The 25,689-nt window shown below is 39.6% G+C and overlaps 1 protein-coding gene across 4 annotated transcripts; it reads left to right on the top strand.

The window, feature by feature from the left end:
• Positions 1 to 37: 37 nt before the first annotated feature.
• Positions 38 to 25,406, top strand: UBXN8 (UBX domain protein 8). 4 transcript variants are annotated; one of them, XM_057303364.1, is made up of 9 exons: positions 38 to 165; positions 4,169 to 4,291; positions 6,805 to 6,894; positions 7,389 to 7,459; positions 14,787 to 14,909; positions 17,192 to 17,329; positions 18,754 to 18,795; positions 21,510 to 21,584; positions 23,873 to 25,406. In XM_057303364.1, the coding sequence occupies exons 1-9, from the start codon at positions 78 to 80 to the stop codon at positions 24,041 to 24,043; spliced, it is 921 nt and encodes a 306-aa protein (XP_057159347.1). In that variant the 5' UTR covers positions 38 to 77; the 3' UTR covers positions 24,044 to 25,406. The 4 variants fall into 4 exon arrangements, with proteins under 4 accessions (XP_057159347.1, XP_057159348.1, XP_026364164.2 ...); XM_057303365.1 differs by having other exon boundaries at positions 6,808 to 6,894; XM_026508379.4 differs by lacking the exon at positions 6,805 to 6,894 and having other exon boundaries at positions 41 to 165.
• Positions 25,407 to 25,689: the final 283 nt, after the last annotated feature.

Below are 25,689 nucleotides of genomic sequence, written 5' to 3' on the forward strand. Positions count from 1 at the left end.
GGGCTCCACACCACCGTCCAAAGGAAGGCGCAACCGGAAGGGGCGGGGCTCCACCCGGACCCGGAGCTCCCGCCACCATGGCTTCTAGTGGGATGGTGGGCATTTTCCTCCTCGCTGCTCTTCCGCTCTTGTGTCTGGAGCTCCGGCGTGGGATCCCGGATCTAGGTAAGTGTTGGCTTTTTCTTTCTGGCACTCACACCCGAATAACTTCCCCATGAGTGTTGTGTCGAATTCCTGTGTCGGCGGCCGTCTCCTGTCTGGGCTGCATGGACTCGGATTCCCAGGCTGCATCGCGTCCGCCTCTCTCTTCCGGCTCCGGGTCCCCCGGGAGCTAGACTCCCGCCGCTTTGGGAAGGCGGACCGCTTTTGGCGGAGAAGGCGTTGCTCCAGTTTTGCGTGCAAGGGGAAAGTCTGGCCGAAAGCACAGGAACATACGTAGGCACTGCTTTCAGATTGTTTTGAACGCTCACAAGGAAATAACGTGGTGTGGTGTAGGCTTTCCGAGGAATTTAAGGAAATGATACGGAGCCAGAGTCAAAAACATTCCAGACAAAAGGAATTGTGACGTATTAGAGGAAAAGGTTGAAGACCACTGTCGGTGGATCGGGGAGACTTAGGGGGAGTGGCTCGAGATAATAACATACACTGAGTACTTGTTATAAGCCTAACTTTAAATGCTGTTTATACCTTATCTCATCCAATCTGTATTATAACTGTGGGGGTGGGTACTATTATAATTGCCATCTCACACTTGAGGAAACAGACTACGGAAGGTTAAGCGCGTCCCTAAGGTTTTAAGAGTCACTGGAAGAGCGCCTGCCTAGCTCAGTCAGTGGAGCGTGAGACTCTTGCGTAGGTCGTGAGTTCAAGCCCTACACTGGGCATAGGGGTTACCAGGTAGATAGTCAGCTACTGGATTCTGTGAATGTTTTGGAAGGAGGCCGTAGTGGAAGCTGTGAAGCAAGTGAGGCTTTTGAAGTAGGCAAGTAGTGGTGATGGCCGGGACTAGGATGATAACATGAAATGTGTACAGATTTGGAATATTTACAAAGTAGAATCAACAGGATTTGTGGATGGATTAATGGGAAAGGAGGGATTCAAGAATGACTCCTACATGTGAAGTTGAACAACCTTAAGTGGTTGATAGTGCCCGTGATAAAGGGAAAACTGAGAGGAAAATGGTGGACTTGTGGAGAATCCGTCCATTTTTGGATATGTTAGTCATGAGTTTACATGCATGTCTCCCTCCTTATGTTCAGTTTTTAAGTTAGAGACCATGATGAAACCTAGCTTTGTGTATTGCCTCTCTCTATCCCCACTCCCAAGAAGTCAGGTACCTAGAAATGTTGCTGAAAATAAGAACTTAAAATGCTTTTTAAAAAAAGTCTGCAAAGTCCCTCTGGAAACCTCCTCCTCACTCAGGCTGTATTGGAATCTAACAAGACCTTTATCCAAACGACATAAGGAAATGTTAAATTCACACTTAACCTATTCCAGAATCTACCTGCTCCCTTGCCTTTAGAGTATCCACCTCTTAATTTAGATTCTCTTCACTTTGCCCTTAATGTGTGAGTCACTAGTCAATGAGAAGGTGGTTACAGAGGGAAATCTCACATCATCAGCTCTATCAGGAAAATACAGTTCTTGAAGGCAGAGACCACATCTAATTTTTTTTTTGTATTCCCATCATTTATCACAATGCCTAATTTATTTACTCGTTTATTTTAAATTTTTGATTTTTTGTTTTTTTAAGTAGACTCCATGCCTGACATGGGGCTTGAACTCATGACCCTGAGATCAAGAGTCGAATGCTGTACTGACTGTGCCAGGCAGGCACCCCGACACTGTCTCATTTAATAAAGCAGGCCAAAAATTCAAGAAAATGCAGCTGGGCTTCTGGTAGCAGCTCCATCTAGTTGCTGAATTTTTTCACTTAGTTAACTCCTTTCTTCTGTCAGTTGTGAACTGATGGTTGTTTACTTTGGTTTGTTTTTCTTTAAGTTATTTCGACACCCAATGTGGTGCTCAACCAACCAGTAACATGCTCTACCAACTGAGCCAGCCAGGTGCCCTGACTTTGCTTTCTTTTTTTTTTTTTTCTTTAAAGATTTTATTTATTTATTTGACTGAGAGAGAGGCAGTGAGAGAGGGAACACAAGCAGGGGGAGTGGGAGAGGGAGAAGCAGGCTTCGTGCTGTAGGCAGACACTTAGCGACTGAGCCACCCAGGCGCCCCATGACGTTGCTTTCTTGATATTCGTTCTCTGAATATCCAGTAACAGTGGTTAAGTCTGTTTTACAAATCATACGTCCCAGTGCAACGGCTGCGGGGCTAGTTACGTGTGGAACAGTACTTACAGATACTAATATTCTTAGCTGGAGCTGCTTAATTGAATTCCTAGCTGGAAAATTAGAATTCCCCCACCTGTTCATTCACCTGGGCTGTATTTTTGGACAGACATTGAGAGATGATTCCTATCTTTTTCTACTGTGTAAAAGCCTTCATTGCCATTTTTACTTGTACTTACAGCTAAATATATTAATGCTACTTCCTCACATTTATTCTTTGAAGTGCCTTGCACATGGGCTCTTGAGAATAAGTACCAAAGAAATTGATTTAATAAAAAAAATTGTTACTTGAAAGATGTACACACAAATCGAGTTCTTTTATATTCCCATATGACATTGCAGATTGCTTGCTTGTTAGAACAAGAAGCAGTATAATGGAACATAAATCCCATAACTCTGATTTCCCTAAATACCAGTACTATAGGTATTAAATTACTTTTGTAAAACCCTAGATTTAGTTAGATGTTGTTTTGAACAACACTTGAATCAACAGCTAATGTTGGCAAAAGTTGGAGACTGTGAGGCAAAACAAAACAAGTATTTCTTTTCTTTTTTTTTTTTTTTCAGATTTTATTTATTTATTTGAGAGAGAGAGAGCAGCACCAGCAGGGGGGAGGGGTAAAGGGAGAGGGGGAAGCAGACTCCCCACTGAGGAAGGAGCCTGATGCAGGGCTTGATCCCAGGACATGACCTGAGCTGAAGGCAGACGCTTAACCAGCTGAACCACCCAGGCGCCCCCAAACAGGTATTTCTTTAAACAACTTTAAATTGCTATTTTTTAAAAAGATAACATATATATCAGTTTTCAGTTGAAAATGAAATATTTATGGGGCACCTGGCTGGCTCAGTCAGAAGAAGGTGTGGCTCTTGATCTTGGGGTTGTGAGTTTGAGCCCCATATCAAATATAGAGATTACTTACATAAAAATTTTTAAAAATAAATTAATTAAAATAAAACAAAATATTTATCACAAGTATAGTCAACTATACTTCAAGAAAGAAAGATTTATATATATATATATTTATATATATATATATAATATATATATAATTCCTTCTTTAATCTTTAATTGACTAATTACCAGCCCTGATTGCAATGGTTCCTCTGTACCTCTGCCTGGGACCTTTTGAGAACCACAAAACTAAAAACTCCTGCAGGGTAGAAAGCATTTTTAAGCCAACTTTGTATTTGCTCCCTCACCATTTAGTAAATTATGTCACACAAAGTATAGGTATTTGTTACATTTTTGCTCCTTTAATTTTCATCTTCTTACAATAAGACAAAATACTGAATTTTTACTTTTTTCTAGACAAACATGTATGTGTATAGTAATTTTACTTGCAAATGACTGAATAAATATTGAGAAATAGAAAAGTACACAGTTGCGCAATTTAACTTTGAGAAATATGAATTTCGTGTTTCAGAATGACTGTTTTTAAATAGAATGAGAATTTGACAAGATGATACTGTTACAGTTTAATTCCCAGTGGGATAATTTTATTTCCTTCTCTGGATAGAGGGAAACCAGAATTATGCATTATTGATAGTCATAATGTTTATAATGTAACCAGTCACTTGAATTATACCTATATTCCTGAGACACAAGCTATGCTAAACTTGTTTTCTGAAAACTTATTCTGGTAATGACAACCATGATGAGTTTTAGCTCACAAAGGAGACTATATGAAAAAAATCATAAGACAGTTGCATAAATTAACTTTTACTATACCACTCTAAATAATCTTAATGCTTTACCATTCATTTATTATTAGTATCAAAAGTGTTTTGAATTTTAATTTTTTTTTTTTTATCTTTATAAGGAGTTAAAGATCTAATTTTGCTGTGTGGTCGGATTTTCTTACTGCTTGCTCTTCTTACTTTAATTATTTCTGTGACTACCTCATGGCTTAATTCATTTAAATCGTCCCAAGTATATCTGAAAGGTAAGTTTATTGTTTATGCTACCCTTTTATAATTTTCTACTGAAATTCCTTTCTTTATTGATTCTAAAACTCTGCATAATAAGAACCATTGACTGTTCATTGGTGATGTGCAATTTCAAGGTAGAGTAATCATTACAGCTTTTGTCTTGATTTTTAATGAACTATAAATCCCCCAATTTTTAAAAAAGATTTATTTGTTTCTTTTTAGAGAGAGAGAGCATGAGCAAGCACACACATGAGTGGGAGGGGCAGAGGAAGAGGGAGAATCTCAAGCCCACTCCTCCCTGAGCCTGCAGCTCTACACAGGGCTGGATCCCACGACCCTGAGATCACTACCTGAACTGAAACCAAGAGTCTGACACTCAACCAACTACGCCACCCATGCGCCCCTAAACCCAACATTTTTATGCGAAATTGTACATTATCCTTATATACACATTTGAAATGATACCGTTTCTATGTTGATACATTGCAAATTCTCTAATTTTAAATTGTGCAGTTAATTTTTTAAAAGATTCTATTTACGTATTTGATAGAGAACACGCACAAGTCTGCTGGAACGGGCAGGAGAGAGAGATGCAGACTTCCAGGACCCTGGGGTCGTGACCTGAGCCAAAGGCAGATGATTAACTACTGAGCCACCCAGGCGCCCCTAAATCTTGCAGTTTAATTGTTCTTTGATATTCAGCTTATAAGCTGTTCAACAAATGGTAATCTTATCTACCATTACGTTGTAAAGGCTTTTCAACCTAATTTATCGTTCATTTCACTTTGGCAGTTTTTCCTTACACACTTACTCTTAACGTTAGGAAATCACGCTTGTTCTTATTTTTTTTTTTTTTTTAAGATTTTTTAAATTTATTTATGTGACAGAGAGACAGCCAGTGAGAGAGTGAACACAGCAAGGGAGTGGGAGAGGAAGAAACAGGCTCCCAGCGAAGGAGCCCGATGTGGGACTCTATCCCGCAACGCCGGGATCACGCCCTGAGCTGAAGGCAGACGCTTAACGACTGTGCTACCCAGGGGCCCCACGCTTGTTCTTATTTTTGATAAGTAAAAAGTTTTACTTTTAACTGTTGAAAGCCCTTAACAGAGTTAAAAGAGTTAGAAGCTGGGCGCCTGGGTGGCTCAGTCCGTTAAGCGTCTGCCTCCCGCTCAGGTCATGATCTCAGGGTCCTGGGATTGACCTGTGCCAGAGGGCTCCCTGCTCAGCGGGAAGAAGCAGGCTCCCCGCTGCTTGTGCTCTCTCTCTTGCTGTCTCTCTCTCAAATAAATAAATAAAATCTTAAAATAAAAAGAACTAATTAAGACTGTATAAAGTGCCAAATTATTGGATTTTCTTCAAATGAGTAAAAAATCAGCTTGTTTATACACCTTCTGTCTTCCCTAGTGTCATCAGATATTGAGATACAAGCCTTCAGATTCATCCAAAATTTTAATCCTCCACGTTTTGTAAAGATTTGCGTGATGAAGTCTATCAAAAGTTCAGAAGTAGTCAGTTCTCGGGGCACCTGGGTGGGTCAGTCGTTAAACGTCTGCCTTTGGCTCAGGGCGTGATCCCAGGGTCCTGGGATGGAGACCCGCATCGGGCTTCTCTGCTGGGAGCCTGTTTTTTCCTCTCCCACTCCCCCTGCTTGTGTTCCCTGTCTCGCTGGCTGCCTCTCTCTCTCTGTCAAATAAATAAATAAAATCTTAAAAAAAAAAAAAAAGTAGTAGTCAGTTCTCAGTGGTTTTAAGGATTAAAGCCCCTTGGGCCTCCTGGCTGCCTCAATGAGTAGAGCATGTGACTCTTGATCTTAGGGTCACGAGGTCAAGCCCCACACTGGGTGTGGAGCCTACTTAGGAAAAAAAAAAGGATTAAGCTCCTTAATCACCTGTTACTGATTTATTTAGAAGCTATAGTCTTTGATTCAGAGTCAGGAGGGAGTCTTAAGATCACTAAGTCTGACTCATCTCATGGTAAATTAGTGGCCAGACTGGGCCTTCTGATTTCCTATGTGCTTTGCTGCTGCCCTAATCTTTCCTTAATAAACTTGAGGAAATATTTATTGCTAGGAGAGGACATAGTTGACAGAAAGGAATGCTCCTATTTAAGGAGCCAGGCAAGTTAAAGGATATATTTTCCAAAAAGATGGATAATTCCTCAAGGGAATACAGTTAAATGAAATTAATTTAAATGAAACTTAGTGGGAGCGCCTGGGTGACTCAGTTGGTTAAGCATCGGACTCTTGATATCAGCTCAGGTCTTGATCTCAGGGTTTTGAATTCAAGCCCGTGTTGGGCTCCACACTGGGTGTGGGGGTGTACTTAAAATAATTAACTAATTTAGTATACCCAGAATGAAAAAAGGTCATACAACAGCAAAAATCCTTTCTCTTGCCATTCAGTGGCTAATAACTTAATATTGGTTCAATCATGGGAGTTCCCAAACACACCCCAGCTTTGGGGTCTAGGCATGTTGCATTTATTTTTTTTTTTTTAATGATTTTATGATTTTGTATTTTTTTTTTAAGCAGTCTCTCCATCCAGTTTGGGGCTCGAACTCACAACCCCCCGAGATCAAGAGTCGCACGCTCCACTGACTGAGACAGCCAGGCACCCAGGCATGTTGCTTTTATGGTCATGTCGGAGGGTGACCAAATGGTACTCGTATCTGCAGTGCAGCATTCCACACCCAGGGGCAGTAATGAGCTTCCATCGATGTCTTGGAGCTGCTGACGCCCTATCAAGGGCCTGCACTTAAAATCCAACTTTTTTTTTTTTAAGTAAGGTGTGGAGCCCACTGCAGGACTGGAACTCACTGAGCCACCCAGATGCCCCCATAATCGTTCTTGAAGCCCCCTCACCAAAACTATAACATGATATTAATACATGTCAGAGAACTTTTGTTTCAGAACAGACCTTTTCTTCTAGATTTTACCTGTGGATTTCTTATAGATATTACTTGTGGATTTCTTTGTTTGAACTGTCTGCATATATCTCATTTTCATTGTTTCAAAAATTACAGTCTGTTTTTTGAAGGCTTGTCTCTCCTGAAATGTTATCTACAGGCTATTTTCAGAGAATTAAAAAGCACTTTTATGTTTTGCTGTCTTAGAAGAAGAAGAGAAGAATGAGAAAAGGCAAAAACTTGTCAGAAAAAAACAACAAGAGGCACAGGGTGAAAAGGTAAAGCATAATTTTTTAGACAGTGTATATAAAGAGAATACAGAATATCTGGGGTATTTAAAATTGAGGTCTATTGCTTTCTGTGTTTGTGCTCAGATTTTTTCATTATTGAGGTCAAATTCACATGACATAAAATTACCAAATAAAAAAAATAAACTTATGTAAAATGTATAGGTCAGTGGCATTTAGAACATTTTTAGTATTATGCAACCACTACCTCTATCTAGTCTCAAAATATTTTCTTTTTTTTTTTTTTTTTTTTAAAGATTTTATTTATTTATTCGACAGAGAGACAGCCAGTGAGAGAGGGAACACAAGCAGGGGGAGTGGGAGAGGAAGAAGCAGGCTCATAGCAGAGGAGCCTGATGTGGGGCTCGATCCCATAATGCCGGGATCACGCCCTGAGCGGAAGGCAGGCGCTTAACCGCTGTGCCACCCAGGCGCCCCTCAAAATATTTTCTTTAACCCAAAAGAAAACCCCACACCTATTAAATAATCACTTCCCCTTTCCCCACTCCTTCCATCCTCTGGTAACCACCAGTCCGCTTTCTGGTGGTTTGTTTTGTTTTGTTTTGTTTTTTTAAGATTTATTTATTTAGAGGCGCCTGGGTGGCTCAGTTGTTAAAAGCATCTGCCTTTGGCTCGGGTCATGATCTCAGGGTCCTGGGGGGAGCCTACTTCTCCCTCTCCCTCTGCCTGCTGCTCCGCCTTCTCCTGTTTTCTCTGTCAAATAAATAAATCAGGGGCGCCTGGGTAGCACGGCGGTTAAGCGTCTGCCTTTGGCTCAGGGCGTGATCCCGGCGTTATGGGATCGAGCCCCACATTAGGCTCCTTAGCTATGAGCCTGCTTCTTCCTCTCCCACTCCCCCTGCTTGTGTTCCCTCTCTCGCTGGCTGTGTCTATCTCTGTCAAATAAATAAATAAAATCTTTACCAAAAAAAAAATAAATAAAAAATAAATCAGATCTTAAAAAAAAGAAAAATTTATTTATTTGAGAGAGAGTGAACCGGGGGAGGGGCAGAGGGAGAGGGAGAAAAAAAGATCCTCAAACAGACTCCCCACTGAGTGCAGAGCCCAATGCAGGGATCAATCCCAGGACCCCGAGACCATGACCTGAGCTGAAATCAAAAGTCGGCCACCCAACCAACTGAGCCATCCAGGCACTTCCAATTTGTTTGTATGAATTTTTCTATTCTGGATATTTCATATGAATGGAATCATATAACGTGTGACCTTTGTGTTTGGCTTCTTTCACTTAGCATAATGTTTTCTAGGGTTCATCCATATACATGTATCAATACCTCATTCCTTTTTGTGGGTGAATAATATTTCATTATATGGATATATCAACATGTGTTTATCCATTCATTTGCTGATTGACATTTAGGTTGTTTCCACCTTTTAGCTGTTATGAATAGTGCCGCTATGAATATTTGGGCACAAGTCTTTGAGTACCTGTTTTGAGTTCTTTTGGGTATATACATAGGAGTGGAATTGCTGAGTCATATGGTAATTTTTTTCTTTTTGAGGAACCACCAAACTATTTTCTACACCAGCTATACCTTTTTATATTCTTACCAGCAGTTTCTGAGGGGCCTGATTTCTCCATATCCTCACTGACATTTATTATTCCACCCCCCCCCTTTTAAATACCCACTGTAATGAGTATGACATGGTATCACATTTTGATCTGCATTTCCCTAATGACTAATGATGTTGAGCATCTTTTCATGTGCTTGTTGGAGAAATGTCTATCCTTACATCTTCTCTGCAGAAATGTCTGTTCAAGTTCTTTGCTCATTTTTGGATTGCGTTGTCTTTTTGTTTTTTATAGGAGTTCTTTATGTATTCTGAATACTAGACTCTTATCAGTTACATAATTTCCAAGTATTTTTCTCCCATTGGGTGGGTTGTCTTTTCACTCTTTTGATAACGTCCTTTGATGCACAAAAGTTTTGATGAAAATCCAATTATCTATTTCTTTTATTGCTCATGCTTTCGGTATCCTATTTAAGAATCAATTGCCAAATCGAAAGTCATGGAGATTTACTCCTATATATTTTCATCCAAGAGTTGTAGAGTTTTAGCTTTTATATTTAGGTTATTAACCCACTTTGAGTTAATTTTTGTATATGGTGGGAGGTGGGGGTTCAGTTTCTTTTTCAATATTGTTTTGGCTATTTGGGGCTCTTTGCAATTTCATATGAATTTGAGTTGGCTTTTCCATTTCTGTGAAAAACGCCTTTGGGATTTTGAGAAGGATTACATCAAAATCCATAGATTGCTTTGGGTAATATTGACGTTTTATAATATTAAGTCTTCTTTGCTTTGCCTAGCATTGGCATCTTAATAATATTGTTTTTCAATCCATAAACCTATAATGCCTTTCCATGTATTTATATCTTTAATTTCTTCCAGCAATGTTTTATAGTTTTCAGTGTGCATAGTTTTCACCCCTTTGGCTAAGTTTATTTCTGCATATTTTATTTTGGATGCTGTTTTCAATGTAATTGTTGTTTTCTTAATTTCCTTTTTTGATTTTTCATTGCTAGTATATAGAAATACAAATGATTTTTGTGTATTGATCTTATACCCTGTACTTGTTCATTGTTTATTAGCCCTGGTGGTTGCTGTGTGTGGATTCTTCAGATTTTCTATATACAGGCAAATCTTGTTTTATTGTACTTTATTGTGCTTCGCAGATACTTTTTTCTTTTTTTTTTCTTCTTTTTTTTTTTAAAGATTTTTTTATTTATTTATGTGACAGAGAGACAGCCAGCGAGAGAGGGAACACAGCAGGGGAGTGGGAGAGGAAGAAGCAGGCTCCCAGTGGAGGGCCCGATGTGGGACTCGATCCCGGAACGCTGGGATCACGCCCTGATCACGCCCTGAGCCGAAGGCAGACGCTTAACGACTGCGCTACCCAGGCGCCCCCCGATACTTTTTCTTTTAATACAAATTGAAGGTTTATGGCAAGTCTACATTGAGCAAGTCTCTTGGTGCCATTTTTCCAACAGCATTTGCTAAGTTTGTATCTCTGTCACATTTCAGTAATTCTTGCAATATTTCCAACTTTTTCATTATTATTATATTTGTCATGGTAATCTGTGATCGGTGATTACAGCTCACTGAAAGCTCAGATAATGGTTAGCATTTTTTAACTTATAAAGTATTTTTAGATTAAGGTATGTACTTTTTTGTAGATGTTATGCTATTGCACATTTGGTAGATTACGGTATGGTATAAATACAACTTTTAAATGCACCGGGAAACCAGAAAATTAATTTGATTTGCATCATTGAGATATTTACTTTATTGCAAATTGAACCTGCAATCTCTCCAATGTATGCCTACATAAGATCATGTCATCTGAGAATGGGGATAGTTTTACTTCCTTCTTTCCAAAATTGGTACTTTTTATTTCTTTTTCTTGCCTGTTGTTCTTGCTAAAACTTCTAAACAGTGTTGAATAGCAGTGGTGAAAGCAGGCATCCTTACCTTGTTCCTGGTCTTAGAAAGGTTTAGTCTTTCACCATTGAATGTGATGTTAGGTATGCGTTTCTTTCTAGATACTGGTCATGCTGAGCAAGTTCCTTCCTATTCCTAGTTTCTGAGTATTTTTGTCATAAAGAGTGTTGTCAAATGCTTTTTCTGTATCAGTTGAGATGATCATGTGGTTTTTCCCCCTTTGTTTTATTAATTTGTATTACATTTCTTACGTTGCAACATCTTGCATTCTTGGGGTAAATCGCACTTAGCTGGCATATAATCCTTTTTTTTTTTAAGATATTATTTATTTATTTGACAGAAAGAGAGACAGCCAGCGAGAGAGGGAACACAAGCAGGAGGAGTGGGAGAGGAAGAAGCAGGCTCCTAGCAGAGCAGGGAGCCTGATGCGGGGCTTGATCCCAGGACCCTGGGATCACGCCCCAAGCCGAAGGCAGACATCTGTACTTTTCTTGTAGAGTCTTTGCCTGGCTTTGGTGTCAGGATGATGTTGACCTCGCAGAATTAATTAGGCATTGTTCTCACATCTTTTATTTTTTGGAATTTCAGCAGGATCCATGTTAACTCTTCTTTAAAGGTTTGATAGAATTCACCTGTGAATCTATCTGTCCTTTATTGGGGGGGGTTAATTACTGATTCAGTATTTTTGTTAGGTCTGTTGAGAGTTCCTATTTATTCTTTTTTTTTTTTTTTTTTTAATAATGATTTTTTATTATATTATGTTAGTCACCATACAGTACATCCCCGGTTTTCGATGCAAGGCTCGATGATTCATTAGTTGTGTATAACACCCAGTGCACCATGCAATATGTGCCCTCCTTACTACCCATCACCGGTCTATCCCATTCCCCCACCCCCCTCCCCTCTGTAGCCCTCAGTTTGTTTCTCATAGTCCATAGTGAGAGTTCCTATTTATTCTTGAATCAGTTTAGGCAATTTGTGTGTTTCTAGGAATTTGTCTACTTCATCTTGGTTTTCTGATTTGATGGTCTACAATTGTTCTAATACTCTTTTTCTAATCCTTTTTATCTCTGTAAGGTTGGTAGTAATATCCTCACATTTCTGATTTTAGTTATTTGTCTTCTCTTTTTCTTTGTCAAGTTAAAGGTTTGTCTGTTCTCAAAGAACCAGTTTTGGTTCTGGTGGTTCTTCTGTTCTATTTAGTTTGTTCTTTTTACAGTTTTTTAAGGTGTAAAGTTAACTTATTGATTTAAGATCATTATTCTTTAATTAGGTGTTTACAGCTACAACTTTCCCTCTGAGCATTGCTTTTGCTGTATCCTATTCAAGATTGTATTTGATAGCTAGGAATTACATTTACTGTGGATGATTACCTAACACTTTCTTGACCTTGAACTGTCAGCACTCAGGCCGTTGCCAGATTGATGATTAACCTTTGTGAAAGAGGAGAGTCCTGTGGACTTTTACCTAAATATTAAAAACATAAACCCTTTACAAAGGCCTTGGTACAGGGGCATTAATATTTTGAAGGCTATCAACTTGTTATCAGCGTGTTTCAGCATCTAAACAACTTGTTCTTCTGGTGAACAAATTACTCCTTTTTAAGTAAACAAGTGAAGGCTGAAAACAAACCACAAGAGTAAAAACCTATGTATTTGTTGGGAGATGGGAGATTACTACATTTGTAACTACGCTGATCTGAATTTAGAACAATAAAAGTATCCTTACAAGATCTTTTGTAAGAAACTCTCTTGTAAATATTTGAACTTACAAAGTTTTATGTTATTTCCTGTGGAAGGAACTGTTAATTGTAAAGCCTTGCCTGATAATTAGTAAATTATAATTACATCTAGATGCCAACTATCTGCTAATTGGCGTCCATAATTCCTATGGGTGTGTAAAGTTAGGACTCTTCTGTTTGGCAAAAGTCTTTCCCCCATTAAAGTTCTCTCTTTGAACAAACGAAAATTCAAATAAATCTTTGAACAAACTACTCAGTGTAGTGTACGTACGTGCATGGCGAAGTGCCCAACTTGTGCAGAGATGTGTCTGCTGATCAGTAACATTTTTGAGGCGTGGCATTGTAAAAAGGTGGTTTTTCTCTTCTGACACTTGATTCATTGTTTGATTTGGCATAGAATTGCAGATTGAAAATCCCTAGAATTTTGAAATATTGCACCATTAACCTCAGAATTCCAGTGTGGTTTTTCAGATTCCTTTCTTTCTGTTAATTATAGTCTCCACTTTTTGTGTTGGAGACTTAAATCATGTGATAATCCTCGGCTCGGTCCTTTTAGCTTTAAGAGAGATGCACTAAGGGGTGCCTGCGTGGCTCAGTTGGTTAAGCGACTTCCTTCAGCTCAGGTCAGCATCCCAGAGTCATGGGATCGAGCCCTGCATTGGGCTCTCTGCTCAGCAGGGGGGTCTGCTTCTCCCTCTCCCCCTACTCACGCGCGCGCGCTCTCTCTCTCTCTCATTCCCTTTCAAATAAATAAATAAAATTAAAAAAAAAAGAGATACACTACAAAGCTAACTGATGGAGCATGCATTTGTAAATTTCATCAGGCTTTGAGTTCTTTACTGTTCATAAGTCCTGCTTAAACAAAACAGAAAAGGAAAATAAGGTGACTTGGAATTTCTGTGTATGTGGGCAGGGTTTGACGGGTTGTCTGCTGGTGTAGGGTGATGTGATGGAGGAGTAGTTTAGCTTTGTCACTCACTGTCTCTTTGTTCTTTTGCAATTCACCTTCTCCAGAGAGGGGTCCTCCATCCTCTCGCCTTGGGGGTTAAAGCCGGGCTGCCAGCAATCTGAGTCAAGTGGGGAAGGTGGCTCATGTACTCGGTTGGTCAAGTTTGCACTCGTGCTTGTCACTAAGACTGCGATCTGGGCCTCTGTAGCCTCTCTGGTTCACACTCTGGTTGAGATGCGGCTTCCCCCGCCACTCCCCATTTTCAGCACTGCACCTCACCCCGTGTTCCTGCCATGGTATCTGTGTGTCTTCTTCCTCGGTTGGCCCGGGTCTCAGGAACGCCCTGCCTGGCTTCATCCTGTTCTCTGCACGTACCAGCTGCGGCTTTCTCACTGTGTTGTATCAGTTACCCCTCCTCCGTAGGTCCTTTCATACAGCGGGTTTGGTGCGTATAGTATTTCTTTGTTTCACCAGGGATGGAATTTAGGTTTCTCTTTCTTGTTCCCTTGGTCCTTCAGGGGTGAGTTTCAAGAGGAGAGGGAGGCAGAAATTTCACTCTTGTCATCTTAAAACCAGAATCTCCATTTAAGACCAAAAGTATGTTCAACTTTACTGTGATTAAGCTATTCAATGAACGCTCTTCCAGGTGACGTCATGCGTTGGGCATCATGCCTTCGACAAATGGCTCTGACTTGAAGCTCCTAGAAGTCAGGGATCACGTCCTAGGCATTTTGCATCCCTACCTCCTAGTAAGTGTCCATCGCACTGAAAACGTAGTAAAGGGGCGCCTGGCAGGCTCAGTCAGTGGAGTGCTCAACTCTTGATCTCAGGGTCGTGAGTTCGAGCCCTATGTGGGGTGTAGAGATTACTTAAAAAAATAAAATCTCATTGAAGAAAAAGAAAAAGAAATGAAAGCACATTAAAGGTGATAGCGGCAGACTGCCAAATAAGCATAAATATAGAACATTTATTTTTATTGGCATTACGTATAAATGTAGATTTTTAGAGAGTGCTGTTAAAGTGAAGGATGCTGCTTTTTTGGCAAAATTGAGTTAGTGTGAAAGCACAATTTCTTCACCTGGTTCTTATTTACAACTTTATAGACAACATAAAATCTTAGGAATATTGTAATAACAACGCCTCATTTTTTTTTTTTTTTTTTGGAACAGACCAGCAGATACATAGAGAACGTTCTAAAACCTCACCAGGAGATGAAGTTGAGAAAACTGGAAGAGCGCTTTTATCAGATGACGGGTGAAACCTGGAAGTTGAGCAATGGTCATAAACTTGGGGTTAGAAAATATTTTCACTTTTTATTATGAATTCTACTATTACATATATGCAGTAGGTGTATATCATATGCAATGTTTAAGTACATATAATGTGTATGTATATTACATATTTTTTAAAAGTTTCAAATGATGTTAAACTGTTAGTATGGTCTGTTTTTTAGAAGTCTTTACTCATCATGATTGTACATAGAGCATATCTATGTGTCGAGGGGCTAAATGCTTTTGGTGCTGAAACAGCATGTAACAGATGCTTCAGAAGCTCTAACATAAGGTAGTCTTTGAGAAAACTGTTGACTAATCACCATATTTTATACGAGGAAATTCAGATCTTTCCTTAAGTAAGATCTCCCTGGTCCCATAAGCTCACATTATACTCATTATGTTTGGCTCTGTTTCTGTAAAGCCAAATTAACCTTCGGCTGTTTTTTCCTTTGGCACTGAGTCTGAACTTCGTCATTTGCTACTGGAAGTTCACAATTCTGTTACAGAGGAAAAAGGATGTTCACAAAGGAATTAAGTTTTAGAGTAACTGGTCACAGATCTTATGTATAAGATCATTTCTGTCCCAAACACTTTCTGGATTTTGTTTTGTTTTGTTTTTTGCTTTCTGTTTATATTGGACCTTTTACCATCTTGTAAAGAAAATGATCCCCTAAAGGTTAAAAGGATTTTTAGTGTGAAGCAGAATCAGTTTTTATTCATTTCCTAGTGGTATACATGCCATAAATCACTCAAGGGTGGGTAATGAAATTACTGTGAAAGATGTGCCACGTGAAATGCACCTGCTCTGGGGAGTGATTTCACTTCTGAGATGAGTGTCTTCCGTTGGGTGTGGTGGCGTTGGACATTGACAGCCTGGTTTTAGCAGGCTACATCTTTTTCTGAAATGGTCACAATGTGAATTAGTCATTCTGTCCCTTGCTTTTAGGCTATTCATGGCACTCCTAGTTTATATTTTAACCTAGTTGGTGGGGACGACAAGAAGTCAGGGACAGAGCAGACTGTTGGCATTGTTATGACTTAAGGCCCTTACGACTATCAAGAATGTGAGAATTGGAATGTTATTTGCTGAGAGAAAGGATAGACATCAGCTGATGGAGCCCAGTACTTTGCAGTCAGACAGCCTAATTTGGCCAGTTAATTGGTGAGCATGAAGATCTCCTGACTCCCATTGTCCTTGCTCCTTCCAAGTTTTCTTAGGACAAAGGAATGGGGAAAACAGCCCACCAAAATGGTGGCCATTTACAGCTGATGAAGAGAATGTTTACAAGTCAGTAGATGTGGGAAGAAGGCATTATTGAACTAAATAAGCAAGTATCTGAGAACCTGACCCTGAAGTTAATTATTTTGCACAGAAAAAAGTTTTAATGGGTAATATTAATACAAAGTAATCTTCATGATTTCTGGAATAAAATCCTTTGCCTTCTAAAGTGATTAATTCAAAAGAAAGATGAGAGTTTGAATTTGAGAACTTAAACGTGTTTATATGTAACAGGATACTGGGGCCACGTTCCGCTAGGAAAGTATTGCAGGGTCACATACACAGGCATGTTTTTACATACATGTGCTATTTCCATAGCCTTTTGAGGCGTAATCCCTTGCACTGTCTTGCTTCCTTTAATGAAAGGGGAAAAGGATATCAGTCAGGTTTTCCTCTTTCTTCCATCCTACTAAAAAACTTGGGGATCAGTTAAAATGGAAAGATCCTTCTCAGCCTTGTATTTATCAGAGGGAGCCCTAGAGCTGGATAAGGATAGTTTCTTTTCTTTTTTTTCCTTTTCTTTTTTTTTTAAAGATTTTATTTATTTATTTGAGAGAGAGAGAGAGAGCACAAGCAGGGGGAAAGGCAGGCAGAGGGAGAGGGAGAAACAGGCTTCCTGCTGAGTGGGGAGCCTGATGCGGGGCTCGATACCAGGAACCCGGGATCATGACCCGAGCCGAAGGCAGACATCTAGCCCACTGAGCCACCTGCACCCCAGCTTCTACAAGATGTTAAGCTCCATGTTTTCTTGTCTAAGGAGATAATACTTTAAATTTCTGGGCCTAATAAGGACTAAATTCTTTTTTTTTTTTTTTTTTTAAAGTAGTCTCCATGCCCAACATGGGGCTTGAACTCATGACCCTGAGATTGAGTCACATGCTCTACCAACTGACCCAGCCAGGCACGCCAAGTAAATTCTATTTTTTACTGAAATGCCATCAGGGTAAAAGAAATAACCACTATGAATAGAATACAGTTGGTAGTAGAGAGCATTTAGAAATTGTCTGTTGTTTTTGTCCAGGGTGACGAAGATTTGGTGCTTGAAGATGGGAGTCAGACATCTTTTGAAACACCAAACAGAGAAGCAGCAAAGAGACGAAACTTGCCCAAGCCTGTAACCAGAATTTCAGCATCTGCTGAGCAGCCCACGCAGAAGGAGGTTCGTTACTAAATGCCCACTCATGTAATTGTATCAGTGTGCGGTAGGAATATTGCTCTGGGCCAGGTGGCATACTGAGTGAAGAACAGGACTGGCTTTTAATCCAGATGGTATCTTCCCACTACCTTACAAAGGGATCAGCGTCATTGAAAATCACTTTTCCTTTTTGGTATTAACGTTCTGAATGCCACTTAGAAGGAAGCTATGAAAAAAATGCTAATAGGTTTTGAAAATACTCAGTTCTTTTTGATGAAGGAATTCAGTTATGTAGAAATGAAAAATATAATGTTTATTAACAGAAAGATTCCTACAGGTAGGTAAGACATGATTAACCCATATTTAGTGAGTGTCATTTTTCTCAGTGGCCCTGCTAGGAAATGGGTTAGAAGCCATTCGCTTTGGAACGGTGCTCTGATTTATTATTCCTTCTGGTCTTTCAAATCTTCAGTCCCCAGGTTGACTCTCATTTGGAGGTGGCAAAGGTAGGAAATGGGGAATCTCTGCGCTGACTCTTAGGGAAAGCTGGGAGGCCCTCTATTCCCCTGAAAATATTTTCTAATGTGTTACTTCTCTGTCTGAGGTTTCTTGGTCCCTTAGTGGGGCTTGAAGGTGGCAGTCAGGTCACCGAACTATTTCTAGCATCTCAAAAAGATCTAATGAACTGAATTTACACTTCAGAGTTCTTTGGTTTTTGTTAATAACACGAGTCATCTCAAGTTGATGGTAAATTTCGGTTGACAGTCACCTATGCTTTTGATACCAAAGAAAAACAAATGGTTTATTTAATAAAATGCAATTAATGTTGGTTAGATAAAATGCTATAAAACACGAGTCTGGGTATTAAAAAACAAAAAGCATCCCTGAAGGTGAAATTGTTGGCAACAGTGTTTAATGAGAGAAAATAGTCTGAACACCTGGTTTTGTAATGGATAAATAGAAATAGGGAAACCAGAGTAAATCGTGAGGACAACCAAAGTGAATGGTGGTTATCCAGTCCCCTAGAAGTGCCAATGAAGGAAAATATACGCACTTAAAACGTGCATATATATATATATATATATACATATACACACCTAAAATTTGGGGGTCTGTTGAACTTAATATTTATCTTCTGTTTCTTTAAATAATATATTTTATATAGTATCTTGGAATATCATAAAAATAAGATTTTTACATGTGCATAGACAGGTAGCTGTCATCTCACCTCCTGTTATTATCATCTATTTTGCACAAAGTTGCTTCCCCAAAAATGTTTATTAATTGAGCTCTTTTGTATTATGAGTTTTTTATAAATGTCTATTAAAAGATTTCATTAAGCTTCGATATGCGTAAACTCTATATTAAAAGGAACTTGTTTCGCTGAGATTATTATTTTTTTCTTCAAAATGTTTACATTCGCCGTACAAATCCTTATTTATCTTTAGGTTCTTGATCTACCTGAAGAACCTCCTGAAACAGCTGAAGAAGTAAGCTTATTTTTTTCCTTTGGAAATTAAATACGTTTTCTGTTTTCTTTAACATCAAGTGAGTGTGTCTGCTCTCGGTGTGGGTTTAGAAAGAGAAGAGCACACCCATGTGTATGCGATCGCACCGTAATTAGGTCTGTTTGGAATGTGGTGTGATCTCAAGCGCCTCGGCTCCAGTCCTGTTTTGAAGCTTGCCGTCTGTCCACTGAGGGGGGCAGAGGAAGGGTACACGGGCTTGTCCAAACTTGAGGTCAGCAAAGGAGTTAGTTATATTTTTCCCAATATTTTATTTATTTATTTGACAGAGAGCAAGCGCACTAGCACAAGTAGGCAGAGAGGCAGAGGGAGGGGGAGAAGTAGACTCCCCGCTGAGCAGGGAGCCCGACGTGGGGCTCGAACCCAGGACCCTGAGATCAGGGCCTGAGCCGAAGGCAGACACCTAACCGACTGAGCCACCAGGCGCCCCAGGAGTTACTTATTAAAACAGAATCAGTATAGGCGGATGACTTCAAATTGTGGTTTTCCCCTTAAGATAGAGGAACTGGGGGCGCCTGGGTGGCACAGCGGTTAAGCGTCTGCCTTCGGCTCAGGGCGTGATCCCGGCGTTACGGGATCGAGCCCCACATCAGGCTCCTCTGCTATGAGCCTGCTTCTTCCTCTCCCACTCCCCCTGCTTGTGTTCCCTCTCTCGCTGGCTGTCTCTATCTGTCGAATAAATAAATAAAATCTTTAAAAAAAAAAAGAGGAACTGAAGAAGGCAGCTGCTGTGTAGATGTTTGAGTTGAAGGACGGTTTGGGGTTTTGGGGGGTGGGGTCCGACTGAACCTCCACTCCATGTTGACCTGCCCTCTGCCCAGCTGCGCTGCTGCGGTGTCTACTGCCTTCATACGGTCGCCCGGCTGAGTTCCAGATGGGTCTCTAATGTCCTGGGAGCACTCATCTTTAAAGCTGAAGTTTTCCACGTCTTAGAGCTCAGCAACTGTCAGACTCCTTGAAAACTGGTTTTGAGGCTGCCAGGAAAGCCACTGGGAGGGTCTCATTTTTATCAACACATTCGCAACATTTCAGTTGAGGACGTTGGACGTCTGAGGAAAATCCAAAAGTCATTAAGAGACAGTGAAAGTGTGCAGTCCAGACATCGAACCTCCAGGAGAAACACATATACAAAAAAACAACTTCTTTTTTTTTTTTTTTAAGATTTTATTTATTTATTTGACAGAGACAGCCAGCGAGAGAGGGAACACAAGCAGGGGGAGTGGGAGAGGAAGAAGCAGGCTCCCAGCGGAGGAGCCTGATGTGGGGCTCGATCCCATAACGCCGGGATCACTCCGGGATCACGCCCTGAGTCGAAGGCAGATGCTTAACGACTGTGCTACCCAGGCGCCCCCCAAAAAAACAACTTCTAATTCCTTTCTGTTATACCCAGCAAATTCAAGTCTGTGATATGTCCGTCCCGACCTACGCACTCTACATTCTCACTTCTCATCAGGCGCTGGGTTGGTATCCATGACAACCATTTATCATACAGATGTAATTCACTATAGCTCCAGTTTGACAGGGAACACCTTTTATGAATTTACTCTGGCTCTAAAAGACATGCCCTCATTCCTACAGGACAGACTGGGTGGAGCTTTCTCTATATACGTCTGTATATTTCTGTATGTGTGCTGCCTGTGACTCTATGATAACGAGCCATAAGAAAATTCCTGTTCTAGCCAAAGCCTGCTTGCATTTAGGAGCGGACTAATAGATGAGCGAACTAAGGACTCCATGGATTTCTGGTAGGAGAGGGAGGGATCTGAAACATAATTAATGCAATTCTTACCTAAGCAGTACACTCTAATTCTTTTTGTGCCTGTTTAGTATTACAACCATCCACAGAGTTCTAAATAATATGGTAAGAATTTTAAAATGAGAGGAGGGGCAGCTTGGTGGCTCAGTCGGTTAAGTGTCTGACTTTGGCTCATGTCGTGCTCTCAGGGTCCTGGGATCCCGTGCCAGGTCGGGCTGCCTGCACAGCAGGGAGTCTGCTTCTCCCTCTGCCCCTCCCCCCGCTCGTGCTCGCTCTCTCTCGCAAAAATAAAATCTTTAAAAAAAGGGTTTCCTGACATTTGTTATTTAATAAACATCAGAAAAAATTACTTCCTCATCGTTTTTTGTTTTGAATGTCTTTTAATATTAACTAGCAGTTTGCAAGCTCTTTTTAGCTACTTAACTGTTTAATCAGGGAGAAATGATGGGGAAACTCAATACGTAAAGCACATCTAGCAACTAGGACCGGCTCCTCTGGGCACAGCTTACAAGGATAGAGTAACTTGGGAAACTTTGTTTCCTTCCAGCGCAGGGTTTTTCTCGTCTGTAGACTCTGAGGCGGCACTGGATCGTCTTGGTTTGGTAGATGAATTTTGAAGCCCATGAACAACCTTGATATTATCTGGACAGACAGAAGCATCTAGTTTCCGATGTCCTCTCCAGAAGGCCCTGTCACTGATCTCCTCAGTCAATAGGAAAATGTTCTTCCGTTTCAGAAGGCATTTTTATATTTAGAGTGAATTTTATCTCGACCTTTATGTTGGCCCACTACTCTCAGAGCTCAGTGCCTACAAAACCCTACACATGCTGCTTAGAATTACAGACGTTTCATAAGAGTAGCAATTTTGGAATTGCAAAGAGCAGCGGATTGGAATTCTTACTTGAACATTTTTATTCCTCAGGTAGTTACTGTCGCTCTCCGTTGTCCAAGTGGGAGTGTCCTGAGAAGAAGATTTTTTAAGTCTTGCAGTTCGCAGGTGAGGCAATTCACATATTGAGAAATATTTTTGTTGAATTTGACAATAGTTTACTCCCATGCAGTGGGGAGGTGTTACCACTGTCTTGTCTGGGTCTCCCTTCAGGGATGGTAAAGGGCATTTATATGTACTCTGTGTTGCAGAAATTTGGGTAATTAGGCATGCTGGATTTTTTTGAACTGTAATTTCTGTATTTTTTTTCAGTTATTTTCCTTTTTTGTTTGTTTGTTTATTTATTACATTTTCACAGCTTGGTAGATATGATGCTCTCAAATCCCTAGGAAGCAGCCAGTATTAACTTTGTTCCCATTATCCTTGATGGGTTATTAGCTTAAGCCCTATTGTTTATATGTAATTTTCAGATCATTCTTTAGAGGTTATTTCCTTTTGTTCTAATAGATTTTTTTCTCTCTTAAAAACTGTGCTGTGTTCATTAGCAATAATTTGGAAAACAGAAAAGTAGAGAGAAAAAAGACTTGATCTGCAGCCTGATGCCAAGGCCAATTGCTAATATTTTGGTGTATTTCTACTTTCAAGCATACTTAATTATGCATTATATTAGAAATATATCTAAATTGTTTTCTGTCCTGATTGTTGCATTTAGCCTTCCGTGACTAGCATGCTATGAACTATAATGGAAAATACTAATGGATTTGACTACATAGAAATGTAAAATTCTATAAAGAAAAAGTTCAGGGGTATCTGGGTAGCTCAGTAGGTTAAGTGTCTGCCTTTGGCTCAGGTCATGATCTCAGGGTCCTGGGATCAAGCCCTGAGTCGGAGTCCCTGCTCAGTGGAGAGTCTGCTTCTCCGTCCTCCTCTGCCCTTCACCATCGCTTGTGATCTCTCTCTCCTCTCTCAAGTAAATAAATACAATCTTATTAAAAAAAGAAAAAGAAAAAATTCGTAAAGTTAAAACTTTGGAAAAAATATTTTACATCTATGTTTAATAGTCATTTCTTTATGGGGAGCTATTATACTACTTAAGGAAAAGGTAAACTCCACAGTAGAATGGAAGATTAAAAAAAAAAATGAAGGATTTCCTAAAGAAAAAAAACCAAGTGACAGATAAAAATTTTTGGCCTTACTTAGGATCAAAGAAGTGCAAATTAAAATGGGACAGAATTTTCTACCTATCAGATTGTCAAAGATTAAAGAGAAGAGTATGCAGTTTTGGCCAGTGTGTGGAGAAAACAGTGATTCTCATTAATTGTTCATGTGAATATAAATTGGGCCACTATTCCTATGGGATAATTTACTCATATTATCTTTTTTTTTTTTTTTTTAAGACTTTATGTATTTGAGAGAGAAAGAGAAGGAGGGAGCACAAGCAGGGGGAGTGGCAGAGGGAGAGGGAGAAGCAGGCTCCTGGCTGAGCAGGGAGCCCGATGCAGGACTTGATCCCAGGACCCTGGCATCACGACCTTAACCAGCTGAGCCACCCAGGTGCCCCTTGTATAATCTTTAAAAATGTCTTTTGGTTCATTAATTTCATCGATGAGAATTTATTCTATGGAAAATAAGACAAATGATCAAAGGTATAAGTGTTTATGTGGGAATTGGTTTAATTAAGGTGTATCCAAATATTGGAAAATGATGAAGCTTTATGACCTAGATGTATGGTTATTACATGGAATATCAGTAGGTTCTTGGATGGTAGTTAGCAGAAGTCAGAGATTATCTATAGTTGATACTCCAGCTTCTCCCAAGAACATTCTAGTATCCAGCTTTCTTCCTAAAGCAGCAAACAGTCCTTTGGCAGGCATTTTTAAGCAATAGGAAATGGAAGTTTTCACAATTACTGTGGAAATCTTCATAACAGGAAATGTTCTCAATTTATAGGAATAGCCCATTGAAAATTGGGCTATCATAAGGCAGAGTCACTGGGCCTGGGCATGTCTCTGGTGACAAAGTTCCTGAGTGATTTTTTACTGTTGGCTTCGATTTTGATCTAAATAACTTTTTTCCTAAGTGCTAACCTTTTGTTCGTAACTTTTTAATTGAATAACCTTTCCATTTCCTAGGGTTGAGGTTTTGCTACTTGTTAAATGCCCCTGCTGTCTATAGGTGCCTTTAGTCCCTAGGCCTTTTCTGAAACTTCAGAAGGGTATTAAAGGTTATTTGCATCTCACAATTCTTGGCATGCTATTTTCCTTTAAACTCTAGAAGGTTCTGTTTCATTACTCCTAGGGGCATGATTTAACAATGAAAGAATTATAAAATATCATGGTGATCTAGAGAGACACAACTGTGCACAGTATTTGATAGCTAAACTTTTTATCTTTTAGGTCTTATTTGACTGGATGATGAAAATTGGGTACCACACATCCCGATACAGCCTTACTACTTCCTTTCCCAGACGGCCTCTGGAAATGGAGGGAGGCTGGTCACTGCAGGACATAGGAATAACTGTGGATACTGTACTCAATGTGGAAGAGAAAGAGCAGACTACTAATTAAGAAATGAGAATTACCTGTTCTCCATAAAATCAGTGATGCCCTGATCTTACAGGACAATAAAGGGTTCACATTAAAATTATGCCATACCTTGATTGAGCTCAAGGAGGTAAACACTTTAATGTTGATATCCTTGGGAACATATGGACATAAAGGATTAGAAAAGGATTGCTCTCTGCATATAATAGGTTTTGGAATGTGCCATATTATAATGTACCAAATGAAAACTAGATAAAAATGTATGCCGTAAGGCATTCAATGATCTGTATTTTTCCTAGCTGACATCATTTATCACTATGTTGAAAACAAAGTCATATGACTGTTTTCTACCTCTACAGTCCACCTTGCCACACTGAACATTTCACAATTCAAACTCTAAAGTCTATTAAGTAGGAATATTTGTTCTGCTGTATTTCTAGAAATTAAACTTTAAAGACATTTCAGAGGTCTTTAATGCTTTAAGTTCTTTTTGAGATCTGATAAAGGGTTAGTATCCAAAATATGTAAAGAACTTATAAAACTCAACACCCAAAAAACAAATAATCCAATTAAAAATGGGCAGAAGACATGAACAGACATTTCTCCAAAGAAGATACAGATGGCCAACAGACACATGAAAAGATGCTCAACATCACTCATCATCAGGGAAATGCAAATCAAAACTACAATGAGGTATCACCTCACACCTGTCAGAATGGCTAGAATCAACAACACAAGAAACAACGGGTGTTGACAATGTGGAGAAAAAGGAGCCCTCTTGCACTATTGGTGGCAAACTGCTACAGCCACTATGGAAAACAGTATGGAGGTTCCTCAAAATGTTAAAAAATAGAGCTACCCTACGATCGAGTAATTGCACTACTAGGTATTTACCCAAAGGATACAAGAACATTAATTCAAAGGGATACATGCACCCCGATGTTTATAGCAGCATTATTTACAATAGCCAAGATATGGAAGCAGCCCAAGTGTCCATCAGTTGATGAATGGATAAAGAAGAGTGGTATATATACAATGGAATATTATCCAGCCATAAAAAAGAATGCAGTCTTGCCATTTGCAATGACATGGATGGAGCAAGAGTATAAAGCTAAGCAAAATAAGTCAGAGAAAGACAAATACCAGATGATTTCACTCATGTGGAATTTAAGAAACAAAACAAGCAAAGGGATAAAGACAAACCAAGAAACAGACTCTTTAACTATAGAGAATAAACATGGTTATCAGAGGGGAGGTGGATGGGGGATGGATGAAATAGGCGATGAGGATTAAGGAGTGCACCTGTGATGAGCGCTGGGTGGTTAAAATAAAAACGTAAAAAGTGAAAAATGTTTTTTTTTTTTAATAAAGATCTTTTTGATAGGTATGTATTGTTTACTGAATTAATGTCAAGATTTATTTAATTTCACCTTGCATTAAATTGGAACATATACAAGTTCCGGGATCAGTATTTTAAAACAATGAAAACATTAAAATACAGGTGACTTTTTTATATCTATCTATCTCTGGTCATTTCATTTTCCTGCAGTGTTATATTCATGTATTTTATTTTTTTTTTAAAGATTTTTATTTATTCGACAGAGATAGAGACAGCCAGTGAGAGAGGGAACACAAGCAGGGGGAGTGGGAGAGGAAGAAGCAGGCTCATA

The sequence above is a fragment of the Ursus arctos genome, unplaced genomic scaffold (genome assembly GCF_023065955.2).
Source record: "Ursus arctos isolate Adak ecotype North America unplaced genomic scaffold, UrsArc2.0 scaffold_27, whole genome shotgun sequence".
NCBI classification, from domain to species: Eukaryota; Metazoa; Chordata; class Mammalia; order Carnivora; family Ursidae; genus Ursus; species Ursus arctos.